Source organism: Buteo buteo, chromosome 8 (genome assembly GCF_964188355.1).
Source record: "Buteo buteo chromosome 8, bButBut1.hap1.1, whole genome shotgun sequence".
NCBI lineage: Eukaryota > Metazoa > Chordata > Aves > Accipitriformes > Accipitridae > Buteo > Buteo buteo.
In genome coordinates, this window is record NC_134178.1 from 26,538,517 (window position 1) to 26,554,876 (window position 16,360).

The 16,360-nt window shown below is 36.9% G+C and overlaps 1 protein-coding gene across 1 annotated transcript in view; it reads right to left on the reverse strand.

Moving 5' to 3' along the window:
- Positions 1-16,360, reverse strand: part of ROBO1 (roundabout guidance receptor 1) — a 328,596-nt gene that overhangs the window by 19,236 nt on the left and 293,000 nt on the right. Inside the window, exons 19-23 of the mRNA XM_075033941.1 lie at positions 14,210-14,236; positions 11,499-11,541; positions 7,653-7,807; positions 4,692-5,027; positions 2,140-2,247 (exon numbers count right to left, since the gene is read on the reverse strand). Coding sequence (XP_074890042.1) covers positions 2,140-2,247; positions 4,692-5,027; positions 7,653-7,807; positions 11,499-11,541; positions 14,210-14,236 — 669 coding nt within the window. The remainder of the gene's footprint in view (positions 1-2,139; positions 2,248-4,691; positions 5,028-7,652; positions 7,808-11,498; positions 11,542-14,209; positions 14,237-16,360) is intronic.

Below are 16,360 nucleotides of genomic sequence, written 5' to 3' on the forward strand. Positions count from 1 at the left end.
CTGAATATATGTAATTTGTACTTGTCCACTGAAACATTTTAGGCACAATGAAATTACTGGTTTTAGTCTAAATGGCAGGTGCAGTTGAAAATAATTGCTGGAAGAACTAAAATAACAGAAAAAAGAAGAAAGAAGATGGATGAAGTATGGCACAAATGTTTTCAACTACTATTGCTGGGAAATTATAGCTCATAATACAAAAATGTAGCTTTAACAGTTCCAATAACTTTGAATAAGACCAATTATTCAGGTGGTCTTGAAATTTAACTTTGGACATGGCTATGATGAGAGCTGACTCTTGCATTGTTCCTTGGTATATGATTTTATCCTTCTTTGTTATTATTACATCTTTATTTGTAGATAAAGTCACCATATTTTTTGTTTTAGAATCCTTCACATTTCTCTCTTCAACTGAGCCATGGTTTTATATTACCATAGTTAAGCCTTATACATGTGATTAAATATGTTGCAGTGACATTTAGGAAGCTTGTTTTCCCTCACTTTTGCTGTCTCAGATTTTCCATTCTTATGGACAGTAGTTCTGCTTATTATTGTCCCCCATTAGCTGCCAGATACAAAGATGTTTTAGCTATGTACAATCATTCTTCTGATATCTCAGTATGTCAAGCAAGACTCTAGCTATGCCAAGGCAACCATCATCTGCATTCTCTACCCTAGGCACCATGATATATACTAGATTCAGCACAATTAATTTATTACTCTGGTCACCTTGCTTCATTCCTGCTGGAGTCCTTGGTATAGGACTATAAATTGTTAGTGTTATAACCATAATAGGTGTCAGCATGGAGAATACCATGTTCTCATTTTTAATTTGCATGGGTTCATACCAGAGATGTTTCACGCCAAATTTCAGGCCTTAACGTCACTGAGCACAGGCTCAGCACCAGAACACCCCTGAGCAGCTGGGAGAATTGGGACCTGTGCTTATCTCACCCCAACCACTGAGAATGCAGGTCACCAAAAGGCACAGCAGGCTCATCTACATGTTTATGCCTCTGCTGTGCCTCAGTCACAATCGGTCAAGATGGAGCAGGTTATGATTAAGGCAACTGGACTATCAAAGGCAACAGCAAAACAAAAGGTGAAAAATCCTCATCTTGACTAGTAGATGTAAAGTCCAGGGCGCTGCTGACTGTGACCATAACTTACCCTATAATTGGCTTGATGTAAATAAACATAGGCTAAGTATCAGACTTACAGTAAAGCCCCAAACCAAGCCTATGTGTAGTTCAGAGCTAAATGAGAAACATTTCACACACCTCTACCAGAAACTGAAGCCAAAAGTGAACAGGTTATAAACCATGATGAGAAGCAGTAACTTTTGAATTAAACCATATTCTGTGGTTCCAAAGCACAGAGTGCAATTTCAGTGCCCTGGTCAGCATTCTCCAGCACAAAACTGTCTTGTTTCAAGATTTTTACGAAGGACTTTTAGATATATTGCAAAGGAGATGCTGATGAGAAACAAAATTTAACTTTAATTATCTACTGTCTACATTTGAATGATGTACAAGAATAGTTTTGACATATAGCACTGAAATCTATAAAAATTTCATGTATGCATGCATGCATGCTTTTTTACTCAATAAAATGCATGGGTTTAATTTAAAAAAATGAAAAATTTCTTAAAGCAGTTCTGTTAGGTAGCACTCAGATGTTCTGGTACCTTCAGACTGTTCATGAATAAGGCTGTCTTGGGTGAGTAGACCCAAGAAATGGAAAAGAGGCCAGTAAAGTACCAGGAAAGAAATAAAATACTCTTTTTTTGTGACAGCTGAAAAGGAATTTCTATGACTGGCCCATCTGGAGACCATAATACTAACCACTAGGGCATTAACATTAGGAAATCCAGCTTCTATTTGACTTCATGACTTTCACAATTTTGGACAATCAATTACTCGTTGACATTCAGATGGCACTAAGCAATCATGAGGATGCAACAGAAATACAGGCACCTATTAGGCCAGTTTTTATGCTGTTTAACATCCCTGAGCTGTATTACTGTCAGTGGGTTCCTCCCCATCATCCCTTCTGCAAGTCCAGTAGCTGGTGCTAACTACAGCTAGAGCATCCAAACACCAAAAAGCCTAAGGTTTGGAAAACTCTGTAGATACTCACCAGATGTACTACTGCCTCTGTCCGAGCTGTTGTAGGATCCACCTGTATTCTGGTCGTACGACTGGTTGTACGGAATAGTTGGAGCAATGTTGTCATTTACTCGGTAATCTGCAAGTTCAATAGTATAGTTAATGCTACCCTTCAGAAACACATCTACTTTTATATACCTGCTTTATAACACAAAGTAAGATCTCCTGAAAATAGTGAGGAAAGAAATAAATTCATTTTTTGAAAGGAAAGTCATCCTATAATCATGTTTTATTTTTATTTTGTCTCTAACTGCAAGTTTAAGGAAAGTCACAGGAACTTAGTAGCTCCGCAGCAAAAATGAAGTAAAATGAAATCCTATGCACAGGGTTGTTGCAGTGCCTCTGCAGTGATTAAATCTCAATGGACATATGTACGACCTGTGTGAGTGTTTTGCATACGAATAGACTGTCACCATGATTGATTTTCCATGGTCTCTGCTTAATTTACGCATGCAGAGCAGCCAATGGACTGTGGTAGCTACTTTCTGTATTTCAAAGGTGACAAACCCACATAGGAGTCAGCCCTGTATTACAAGTGCTGAATCATCTGCTGGAGCAACAATGCAGCTCCACTGAATCTGGTTTACAACAGATCTTTGTTTAACGCCTGCTGGCTCCAAGAATATTTCTATTTACATTGGGTCTTGCGGGTTCTAGCTACAGGTGGGGCCTTTTTTTGCTAATGGCTGTTACCATAACTTCCTTCTCCAGTTCCAAAGCACTTGATATACATGCATTATTTTTAAATCTAATCTGTAAAACTGTATCAGAAGTAAAATACTCATCTGACAAAACAGTACTCTCATGCCAAAAAGGAATTACAATTTACAGAGAACAGAAAAGGAGCTGAGTTACTCTTCAAACAGCAAATAAAACTGTCATAAACAGAACCACTGGACATAAAGTAGTGACAATGAAGCACAGCATGTAACTCATCAAAATGGTTATTTCCGATCACAAAAGCTATATGTATAATCACCAGCAAGACGGTTTTGACTTAGTAAATGAGAAAACCAAGATCAGAATATTGACTCATAAAATAGGAAATCAAAACAAAAATAAACAAAACTAAGAATCCAGTCCCCATCTGCTGCAGAAATGTTTGTGATAATGTAAGCATGGGAGAAAGAGCTAAATGATAAATTCCACACCAGAGTGTATTCTGCAATAGTTTCTCGGCCTAGTTGCATTCCAGAGACCACGCTGAAGCCCTACATACCACATATGTTCACACAGAGGATAAACAGTAAATCAACACTCTGAAATATGTATATATGACTGTCAGCAGACAATGCTTTAAGGGGGCCTTTCCACACTACAATATGCTAGAGAATATGCAGCTGTAATATACACAGTTTGAAAGATGCAGTATCTTCCAGGGCATAAAAACCAAACATATTTTAATTCCAAAACAGATATGTAATACACCGTTCATGAAAGAAAACATAATTACAAAAAAATACAGCTTTCACCCTCTAGTAAAGAGCCACATAAATTGAATTTTCATTTGACAAGTTTATGTCAAGGGAAGGTGTCACATTTTATATTGCCCTTTGAACTCCTCTGTGAGTAGATGGGTCTGGTAGAGAAATCAACATTCCTGTAATAAAACGTATCTTTTTAAAGGATAACTTATCACTATGTGATCACTTGAGTTACAACAATCCAAGCAAAGAGTTTCAAGTTAGAATGGGTCCAGTTTCTAGGGATACTGTTTTGCAAATCAGGTTATTAAAAGAGGTTGCATGGTAGCCTAGAGGACTAGCAAGAAATCACATACCTATTTCTTTCAACTCCCACACATTATATTAAAGAAACATGCCCTCAAGGCCACAAAAGTACATTCTGATATTTCCTGTTAACACTGAAATAATTTTATTTTTAGCTTCTGGATGCAGAGACTTCAGTCAGGGTAACAAAGCAATTTAGTTTCCAAAACTGTGTGTGGTAGCATTGCCTCTCAATATGTGAATTGAAGGATTGCTAGGAACAAGTCTAAAATGAATTGGATCACTCCATTTGTGTCCCCAGTGTAAAACACAATACAATTTTACAGAGTTTGATATGCAAAATTTCATTCGTTTACATGAACATGTAGATTTAATTAGTCTCCATCCACGACTGGGAAGAGTGGGTTGACCTATTTAAAATTTAAGGTAGAGTATAATGTGACTACCATGCATCTGTCTTATTAATAAAATATCTGGGCTCTGTCCTAACCAATCCCTTAACTACTATTAAATTTAAATTAATCTCAAATCCATAGGAAATGTATTTTATTTAACTCTTTTCTAAAGATACAGCTTGTTATTTTTTATAATAAATTCAATATCTCAAGGTTATTGTGGTGCTAATTAACTTTCTGACACTGCTAACCGTGAATTTCTAAATTTAAAGAGGGAGAATTCTAAAAGCACCACAGAAGTCTGTAATTGCTGAACCTGAAAGCTTTAGACTCCCAGCACCAGAAGGTCAAAACGCCTCTGATGCCTAAAGAGGAGAAACAAGCTAAAAGCTCTTCACCTTTGTTTAATTTGTTTTGCTCCATAATGTTGTACTGTATGGGTGCAACCTCTTGCTTTTGCTGAACAGAGGGTTTCCAGTGTTTCTCATTCGTATCCCCGCTGCCATTGTTAACATTATTGCTGATATTTGACTGGATGAGTTGAGTGGTGGCATAAGGAGTAGGCTGCCCAGGCTGGCTGACAAATCTTCCGTCCTTTAGATTTGGACTATTGAAGGTTTTCATCTCATTGATTTTGTTGCTGAGGTCCACGTCACCATATACAGTTGACTCAGGCAACATCAGGTTTGTTTGCTTGTTGTCCAGCTGATTGTTGTAATTTGCTATACAATCGGCTAACCACAGAGGAAAGAAAAAAGAAAAGGTCATTCTGTTCGCTTACACTACACTTTCAATGAAATTCCCTTTAAAAATTTTTTAGTGCATAACTATATGGCTTGCATCCATGAAGCAGAGATACTGTAATTAACTAAGTAACTTACAGAATATTATTTACTTTATAAACTACTGCTTCAAAAGTAGTGTTCACTGTTTTGATTTACTGTAAATTCACCACTTCTGAATTGTATCTACAATGACTTACCTTACTGGGCTTTTTCTACAGTGGCCATATAAACATTCACATTTTTAGACATTATTCTCAAAGCAGTATAGATATCCAATCAGTAACTGTAATTAAAATAATTTGCATTGAAAGGAAAAATCAACCAAAACTTAACAGCAGGAATAACTAAACATGACAGTCATCTCATGTCACCTCAACAGCATTTAGACTTTCTTGTACTTGTGATAAGAAACAGAGATACAACATATTTTTATAAAACAGACTGAAAAATGATTACACATAACAGAATTAAAGAGAAACAGTACAATATGAAAGGTAACTCAGTACCCAGTAGCAATTCTTTATTTGGTCATTGTTTCCTTGTACAATCTTACATTTTGGTTTGAAACAAAAAGACAGGAAAGCAATCTGGAATTTTTGCTAATTTTTAGTTGCTTTGGATATTGCAAAATAAGTAATACCATAGTAATACCATTGTCCTGTATGACAAATATATATCTCATATAGAGAACATGAATTAATTCTTCTAATAGTTATTGCATTGTGAGATCACCACTTATGCATAGAGTAAATTAGACATGTACTGATGCTCTGGCCACTAATGTATGAACCAGTGTCTATTGTATTATATTAAGCAATTATATATCCAGCATATTCTTCATTCCTAATACCTCATGCTTTGCTATAATATCTTTGCAGAGTCACTTATAACATACATTTTTACCTCCTTCCATTTTCAGCTACATCCGATTTGTATGTAGGGCAATACAATCAACACAGTATATGCAGTAGGCATAGTATTTTTTACACAGACACATTAGAAGTCCTCATACAAAGTACTTAAAACTGGTTTACCTATATAACAGAAGATTTATTTTGTTAGGTTTTTTTAATAGCATCTACTTTTAGAACAACCCGTTCCTGTTCTGTAGACTTGGAAGACAGTACTATACTTAAAAGAAATTAAAAATGCACAGTTATTTAGCATATTCACAGCTATAGAGGGGATATCCAACTCTGCTGCTTCAGAGCATAAGCCAAGCCCAAGGTCACACAATTAAGAATATTTGCCAGATTTTCCAGGACAGAAGAGACCACTATGAGATCTTGTCTGACCCTCAAGCTCATAAGCTCTACTTGAAAGGAAGGAATCACTTTGCAACACAACCAAGCTTAGTATAAAAGCTAAATTGATAAGGAATCCACTGCACCTCATTACAAGATAATATAATACTTTACAACCCTCAAAAACATGCATTCTCTTCCTTTTCTGAACTTGTTAAGTTTCCATTACTAGAACTTGGTATGTCTGTACTTGCCACAATAAAGTATCTCTGTAACAGAAGTCTTTGTTTTACAGAGGTATTTGTGGACATGATATCCTTGGACAGGGTAAGATACAAGTCTCTAATGTTAAAATCTCTCACCGTCCTCTGAAGCACCTGGCACTGGTCACTGTCAGACAGGATATTGCAGGAGATGAATTACCACCATCACATTATGGCTGGTTCCACATTAATTACAGGAGGTAATGCTGTTTTGCACTTATGCAACTTCACTATAGGTAATCATACTCCCTTACTGAAATGCTGAGAAATGCTACCAGCACAAATCAGCTAGAGATGCTGGTAGTGGAAAAGACTAATCTTCATCCCTCACCAGTAACACAAACTGGGTTAAAATAAAAGGAACGTAAGGTCCGTTTAAAACAATATGTGCAGCAATCAGCGCTTCCAGATATATTTCCCCAACTGTGTTCCCATGGAACTCACAAGGTTTTCTTCAAGAGCACTCTGAGTCCTGCCCAAGTTCCTGGGAATCACCATTTAAACTAACATTTCATAACTGCTTTTAGAGTGTGAAGTTAACTTTTTTATCCACATGCCCTAAACAGAAAACCAGCTATCCAATTTTGTACAGAATGGTACCCCAAGGGAGGTTTTGAATGTGCCAGAGTAGACTGACTGTCTTGCAAGTACTGTAGCAATGTTCTACTTCTTGCTTCCCATCACACCCAAACCAGAAGGAAAATCTCACCAGTGTCATTTTGGTACTTGTCCTTCTCCATCCAAGCAACAAGGATGTACAGAACAACCTAAAAATGATCTTTTCTGCTCTTTTTCAGATGCTGAAACAATTCAGTTCAGTGTGACTTTTGGTAACATTGAACTTTGCAGCGGCTCCTTCAGCCTACAGCTTGCTACAGCTATCCAAAGGGGACTGAAAAAACAGATTCAAAAAGGGACCAAAAGCATAATCATGACATAGAGGAGAAACTGTATTAAGTCTAAATGCATTGGAAATAAAAAACCAAACCAACCTGTACACTATCTCAGGTATTAGAAACATATACTCTGTAAAGAAGATTCCTTAGCAAAGTAGAAACATATCTAACCTGGTCGACTATACGTTGTAAGGTTGCTATCACTGTTTCCGTTGCCAGAGGTGCAGCAGTTGATGGAGCAGTCATTGTGATTGTTCCCTGTGTTAGGCCAAGTATCTGCTAGCCATGGCTGAGTGGCTGGTTCACTGATGTTTAGGAGTCCTGGCCTTTAAAAACCAAAGTTCGGTCATTTCAAAGATTAAACAAAAGCATTTTCACAATGCAATTACATTCTTCTCAAAAGGTTAGATACTACAACATAGTACCACATATTTAAAGGCTTGAACATTGGAAAATACAGCTTGATTCAATTTTTTAATGGTTTCTAGTCTTCTATATATCTCTATATAACCTGTTCCTTGCTAAGACACTCTGAACTGAACAGCCAAGGACAGCATCAGTTCAGTTTGCTGAAATACACATATACATTGGTGTGTAACCTTTACCTGTCACTTTCTTTTTGAGGGGGGGAGATGTTTCTGGGAAGGTTGTATTTTTACTTTTCTGCCCCTTCTCCCTTTCTTAAAGAAAGCAAGGTAAAAAAGGGGAAATTGGCAAGTCAAACAAAAAATTCACACATGGAAGCGAGATGGATATGCGGAAATAAGAGTTGAGTTTGGATGTGAATACTCCCAAATTCTTCGTGATTTATGAAGCCAAGTTCTCCTCACCATCAGATAGTACTACTGTAGTGGATCAAAGGGAACAGCAGATTACAGAAACCTCTGCCGCTTGGGAGCATTTGGAACTCACTAAGCACACCTAGTGCACGATACACATCTTTGTTAACGAGTAAGCTACTTGCTTAGTCTTTATGGGGGTGGAACAGCAGCAGCTCCTAAGCAAGTTTGAAGTAAATGGGAATACTCAACACTTTTGAAAATATCCAGATATCAATGCTGCATACTGCCTGCATTTGGAATAAAGTGTATTCCTGCCATCAGCAGAAATAGCATTCCTTGGTTTCCAAGTTGCTGAATTTTTCTAGTGAGTGTGAAAGATGCTCTGATGAATGTTCTGTAGAATCTTTGGTGCCCTTTCAATTTTCACACTAACAATGCAATGGCATGTTATAAAGTCCCAATAAGTAGCATCCCCTAACAACTTAAAATTGCCTTTGATAATTAAGGTGCTTTTAAAAATAGGTAATTTTAGTCACTGTCATACACTAAACAAAAGGAAAACAGTTTCTTTCATCACAGGATTTAACAGGCAACTTTCCATTTGAAATAGTGCAGAAACTGGTCTCCATAATATTAGATGTGATGCTTTTCAAAAATAAAATATGCTAATCCTCTTAAACTGAAAGTTGAGAATACAAACTGCATGCAGTTAGTCGTGGGGGATATAGTCTGTCAGTGCCGCAGGCTTAAGTCATAGTCTTAGAATGACATTTAAAAGATCTATACATATATGGGTATATATATTTCTGTACTGTATATGTCATCTGACAATTAAACATGGGAGGTGATGAGGCTTAACTTAACTGTCAGGCTAACAAACAAGCCAATACACATACACTAAACAAGTAGTTTTTTGTAAATCTGAAATAAAGGTACAGCTATGTAGTCCTGTAAGCAGGCCAGCTGATTTGAAATACTTTCCTTTTTTCCCTACCACTCTGCTCTTACTACACGTCAAGGCATCTGGAGGAGACAAAGCCTTCCAGAATGTTTCAGCACTTTCAAGACCTGTGTACCGGATTTTTGGATAAAGAGAGGTCCTTTGCTTCTAAAATTTACTTTGCATTCTCATCTGCTGTCATGTAAGAAATGTGGTGTGAGGTATAGAAGTATATAACTGTATGTAAGGTATATAACTGTAGGCAAGAGATGTTTGCATTACAGCTCCATAGCCTGGTGATGACTGGAGATCATCGTTTCCAAAGATCTTTAACCTTTGCAGCAAATTCCTTGAATCTTTGAATTGCTGTACTGGGTCTGGGGTAGGGGTGGACTAAGTAAGTGGCTGTGTGGGTGCCTAGCTGCTGGCTGGTGTCAATCTACCACAGTTATCATTACTTGAATCCTGTTTAGAAAAGGGATTGCCACAGAAATGGGTATTTTTTCAGCATCGCAGAAGTGGGGATGATATTGAAATATATCACTGTGACATTTTGAATTCTGAATAATGCTTTAACATGCTCACCTTACTGCACTTGGCAAAAATGCTAAACCTCTCCAAAACATTGCCAATACAATGTAAGGAAGTGAAAACCTTAGGTATAGAAATCAAAGAAAGGTTTCATATGTAAAAATAACATTTTTATTTTTTTATATTGCAGAAGTATGTTTCAAATTCTACAAAATATGGTACAACATACATCCTGTAAATGCTATATACCCAATGAACAAAAGAAGCATTGATGTTAGCACTTTGAATCAATTACATTGCTAGATTGTGGCACTGATCCTTAAACCTAGGACAGTAAAAACTGATGCTGCTTCTCTAGCAATTCCAAAATGACTGTATACAATGTAGACACTTCTGAGTTCATTTCTGTCCTCTGAGTCTATGTGAGTGTGCTTTGCCTCGCTTGTGCTGTGGGAACAGTGAGAAAACACAGCAGCACAAAGAACACAAAAGATGTTAACTGCATATCTTTTTGAACAACCTTGTCAGGGAAAAAGAGGGTTCATCTCTGTTCGCTCTTACTTTCTCACTATCCTGGGGTGCAGGCAGCAACCCAGTGATTAACAGATTTGTCCATTCAAAAATCTCATGGTAACTGTTATAGAGGTTTTCATCCATGGTTTTATGGCTATGATAAGGCAGAAGCATACAGTGCTGGACAGAGATATCTGCAATTGCTCTTAACATGCCAGGTTCAGCAGCAGCAGCAGCATAGTAGCCTCACCTCTGCACAGCATTCAAGTAGACCAGGAATGTATAATTTTATGCCTAATCTTTACCATTACTGAATTTTTGTATGGTCTTGCAAATTAGGAATCACAAGATGCCACCTGTGAAACAGGAATTGATATAGGAATTTATCGCCCAGCTGCTCTCTGAGATTTTAGAGTTTATTTCAGCATCATGCCAAAGCTTTAACTGAGATGCTTATAAAAAGACATGCCTGAATGTGACCTAGGACAAAAAAAAAAAAGGTGTGCCACCAATGTGACACTGCTCTGACCTGCCTTTTTTGCTAAAACTGGTATTTTGCCTGCAGAAGAAAATACCACCTCTACACAGGAAATGTAAATTACTGTTTTGTCCATTGACATTCATTAAGTAATAATGTAAACCCAGTAAACATGTTTTAGTTAAACCCTCAATCTGGAATGGGCTAGGTTCTCAAAGCGGGGGGCTTTAAATTTAAAACCTCTCTGTTTCCCTCTCTTTCAGTGCCCTGTCTCTTGTAAGCGATGCTTTAACTGTTTTGCATTCACAGAAAGATTTTTTTTTGAAAAGTCACCTTAAAAGTCGCTTATGTCTTCTTTTTCCAATAAACGTTTTCTTTCTTTGTAGTATTTGTGAACCAACTATATTTCTTAATTTTCATAAATGCCACTACTTAATTACTTTTACTCCCTTAATCAGCTGGTAAGCCAAGTCTTTATTTTGAAGTTAAAGCACTCCCTCTGCTGCTCATTTTCTGAGATGCAGTTTTTACAGGTTAACAAAGCTGATAGTATTATGACTCATTCTTTGGAAATCAACCTAAAAATTCAAACCATATATTCGCCTTCTAAACAGAAAAATATATGGCAAAAATGTATAAATTCATAAAATAAATTTAAAACATATCTTTGCAAGTGATTATTCTGCCATCACTTACACGGACAATTGTACTTCTAGCATCCTTAAATCTAGTTGCACACAATTTATAGCTTTAAAAACAAAGCACATAATTACCTGCCTCCACTGCTTACGGCCTCTCCTCCTCTCTGATACGTTACTGAAATAGTTAAAGATAAAAAAGGAAATAATTTTAAACTTGTAAAAGACTCCTTGAAGAGCAGTATTAAATTTGCTTTTGTTTCATTTTAGCCAAGACAATAAACGTGCATTGTTTATACATGAATTCTGAGTCTCATTTTACAATCTATTCCTTCAAATGCATTTTATACATAATACTTGTGTTGCTCGGTAACTGCTAATCTTAGCTCCAGCAAAGTTTTATATTTCAGTTCTGTACTGAAAAACACAAACACACACATGTATCACTTAAGAAAGCAGGAAGCCATACATCAGGTTGAACTTATGCATAACGTAACTTTGCTGACTTCAGTGGAGTTACTCTGTGGAAGAATTTAGGTCACATATTTATTTAATGAATGGCTAGATGTTAAAGCTTTGCTCTACCTTATTGTTTTGCTAAGATTAAAGAGGTATCACGATTCTATAACAGACCTTACTTCCAGTGTAAACAATGGCTCATTACAGCTGAACCTACTGCAAAAACACATGCTCTTTCTGAATGTTACTGCAAGATACTCATGGAACAGGCACACTCAAAAGTCCACTGAAGCTACTAATTTTATAACATTTTACAATTGGATTTATTAATGATTTTTTTTTTTTTGTATAAATCCTGGTAAAAAATATCTGGCAGAAAGAATACTTCCTAAATTAGAAGGAACAGTTTTGCTAGCATTTCAGAAGCATTACACATTAACAAAGTGGATGTCCACATGCATTTATTTCTTGGCGTGGATTGCATATCCTTCACAGAAAGCATCATGATTGAGAAGTTAGTTTTAGGATGCAAACATCCAAGAAGAAACAGTGCTATAAATTCTGCAGGTTAGCACTGGGTTTGGCAAAGGGTTAAGGAGACTGCCTCCCTGCAAATGCTGATGGATTCTACAATTTCCAAACAGGAATGCGTTGAAAAAAAGCAGCCAAATTCTGCTTTTTAGAAGAACTCCAAACTGGGAGTCTGCAAGAGAGAGATAAATGCTGGCAGTGATTACAATAACAGGATTAAAATGTAGGATGCATTGCTACAGGTAAGTCTTTTACTATAGGTAATGCTAAAGAAGAGGGTCTGTTTCCATTTAAGTCAGTGGAACTAATGACTGGGATCCTGGATTGAAAAAGGATTTTTTTCCCCCTTTAAATGTTTTACGTACTTTGTGTTTTTTTCCAATTTCTTCTTTAACAATCTCAGTGCTATTTATGTTGCAGCTCTGACCTATCTTATGGAGCCCTGATATTTTCTTTTAATGTTAAGAATCCAACTGAGAAAATATACGTTAGCTAACCTACCTACCTCTGCAGAATTTCAGGAGCGTGCTACAATTGTGATTGCAATAGAAGCCCTCTGTTAAGCCAATTGAAGTAACAGCAAAATAATAATAGTTTGAATTAGTCTCCACTGTGGATCTTAAAGGACTTCAGAAACATTAAGAGCCACTCTGACTCATGCCGAACAGTAAGCAACTCCACTAAACATAACAGGATGACTTTTGAAACAAGACACTATTCAATGTGATTAAAAGCATGTGGATAAGAACCTAACCCATTACGATTAGGTTTGTGTGGATGAATGCAGACAGACATGAGATGGCTTCATCTGCGGTCCAACTTGGAAGGATGTAACCCAGCTGCTGCCCAGAGGCCAAATTAGTACAGTGGTGATTTTGAGCTAATATGCCCTGCTAACATGAGTGTGCAGAGGAGGGGATAGGTGGTTTTTACCCTGCCTGGATATACATGTCCTGCAAGTCTCATAGACCTCTTGTGAAAATAAGGGATTTAGAACAAAGGAGGAAGAAACAACCTGTCTGTTCACTCGGGCTGTAGCCAAAGGTAATGCATGCAGTATACTGGTGGGTACTGAATGTGTTGCATTCTATCTACTGTAGAGGAAGAGCTGCTGAGCTGCCAGACTGTGGGATGGACTGAAGGTCAGCTCTACAGAACAGAAAGGCTCTCATGGACATTGGTGGGCTACGGCTCAGGTTATGTCAGATTTTGTACATTTCCAAGTGAAAAGAAATAGAAGATTATTTTAAACCTGCCCTGAATTTGAAATATACCTCTGTTTATGTAGAACAGGATGATTATTTTAAAATTTCATAGCACAAATACAGTTTAAGGCAGCAAGCAAAGAAATCTAACTGCAGTAACACTTTGATTTACTGTATCTTCCAAAGCAGACAACTCCTAGGTCACTGGATTAATGCAGATTCAGACGAAAGAAAAGAAGCAAATGTTTCACCAACTATAATCCCACTGAAACCCTTTCAAGTCAGCATTTGGGGTCTGCTAAGTCATTCCTCCGTCAGAAGCACCTTTTGCATCACTAGATGCAAGAGGCCACAGTACTCCTTTGCAATATGCAAGAAGAGAGCCCAGGTTGTACAAACTGACAGGATCACACTACAAAATGGCATGCTTGCATCAAATGGTATGCTACAAAATGGTACACACTAACAGAAAAGTGTCAGCTACAAAGCAAATATACACTACTTAGAGAACAAAATAATGAAACCTGTCATTAATGAAATTGTTTTAAAAACCCTTTAGAACAGCTGGGCTGGTTACATCAGAAAAAGAGAAACAGCACCACAAACACATGCTAAAGTAACAAAGAAGGGGGGAAAAGTGCAAATATATACCTGTTGGTGTGAAGGTAAAAGACGGGACTGAAAAATCAAAACAAAATACAAACTGGTTATTAAGCTGAAGAGAGAAAGGGAAACATACCACATTAGTATAAACCTAGCAGACAGCTAAACATAAAACAAATGTATATAACTAACCCAGTTGTTCAGTCACATTGATATAGAAATAAAATTAAATTTGCTATTCAGAAAGAAGCTTGTCTCTGCAGGTATTATTCTGAAAAAAACCCCCTTGATACTCTGTTGTGCTCCTAAGGGGACTGGACTGTGGTTTAGCCTTTCAAATACCTCTCAGTTTGGTATTTTAAGTTTTTCTGAAAATCCTAGCACAAACAAAACCCGCACACTGTTAATCATTTTAGAATGCAGAATGACAAATTCCTTAACAAAGCCTTATCAAGGTCCTATTGAATCTTATCTGCAGTTCACTAAGTAAATGCTCATTACACTGAACTAATAGGCACACTTACGTATTCAAGTAAGGAAATAATAATCATATAAAGGAACAAAGAGGACTGCTGTTTTACTGTCTCTGAATCAAGAATGGCACTAACTCTCACTGCAATAAAGGCACTAAATTCTACTGCAGCAATTAATTTTTGTTTTCACAGATGAGACTGTTAAACAGAATGATTATCTTTCTTTCTTAAATAATCACAAAAAAAAAAGCAAAAGATCTCCCTAGATCTAACACCTTTCTACCTTTCAACCCTTGGCTTTAAGAGGGAAAGGTTAACAATGGAACAATGACATTGCTTGACAATCTTCACTCTCACAGCTACTATAAATCCTCTCTGGATCAATAGGGTCTCTAATCCAAATACAGGGCACTAGCATTTGCTCCTCCTATTAGCACATGCTCCCCCTCCTGTTGACAAGACAGTATAGTTTTCCTACCACTGATGGGCAGAAAAAGGCTAACATCGCCCTTTTCGATCTAATGACAGCAAAGAGAAATGTATGAGAAACAATATTCACTAAAAGCAGCCTTGAGACAGAATTGGATCAGCAAACTTGGCACAGAAAGAAAAGTTTCTGGCTAAGAGAACAACTGCTTAATCTAATTTTTACAGTAACTCTGATGTTTGGGGGGAGTCCAGAGTGTCTTGTTGTTGTAATTTAGGATATGCTGTAGATTTTCCCCCCTTTTACCAAGCTGATTTATATGCAGGGATATGACACTAAGCAAAAAAGGAAAAACCTCTGAGCATTTGCCCACTTCAGGCTTCATCTGTAGCACAGCTCTTTATCTTGGGAATTCCATTGTATTTTCTTTGAGCTAGGCCTTTTCACACAGTCAAGTTTAATTTAGCTACATTCAAAACTGTAGAACCATAGTAACAAGCTTTCATTAAAATAGAAGGTGCATTTAAACCAGAGCTATTCAAAAGAGAATCAAGTGTCCCAAAATTAATTTGCAATCACAAGGACATGAAAAAAAATCTTAAACTACTGTCTCATTACTCTTCTGTGAGCTAAGTATTAAACCTACTTTAGTTTGTTAAGGAACTGAGGAACAGATGAAGAGAGGTTCAACTAAATGAAATCTTTATCGCTACCACACGAAAGAACAACTTAATTCTCAGAGCTTCTATTAATAAACTCTTCTGAGTGTGTAAGAGTGCTACTACAATATGTATGTGTGGGAGTAGTGAAGTATTTTAACAGATGTCAGCCCTGAAGCTAAATATGAAAATAAATAAATAAATGCAAGACTGAAAAAGTTTGGGCTTGCAGTGATGACTTGATGCACTGCACAGTGGCAAACTACTCTGCAATTTGTATTTCACTAAAGATGGCTTTTGTCTTGAAGAATACTTGATAATGGATATGCAGACTCTACTTTTCTGTATATTTTCATTAAAATCCTCACCAATGTACACAAAAGATATTTTTACAGATACTGAAAAACACAGCTGTTTTGAACAATAGCTGATGTCATTAAAGTAACCACTTTTAAGGACAAATTGTATGCCTTTTGCTTAATCATAGGTACTGCTGAAAGCATAGTGATGTTAGTTTGATAGAACTGTAGAAAGGCAGTATGGCAGCATGCTATTAGTAAAACAAAACAGTGCAGGCCAATGCAGCAGTGTGTTGGGATCTATCACATCTAAGAAATCGTAGCAGAACAAAATCAAAGGT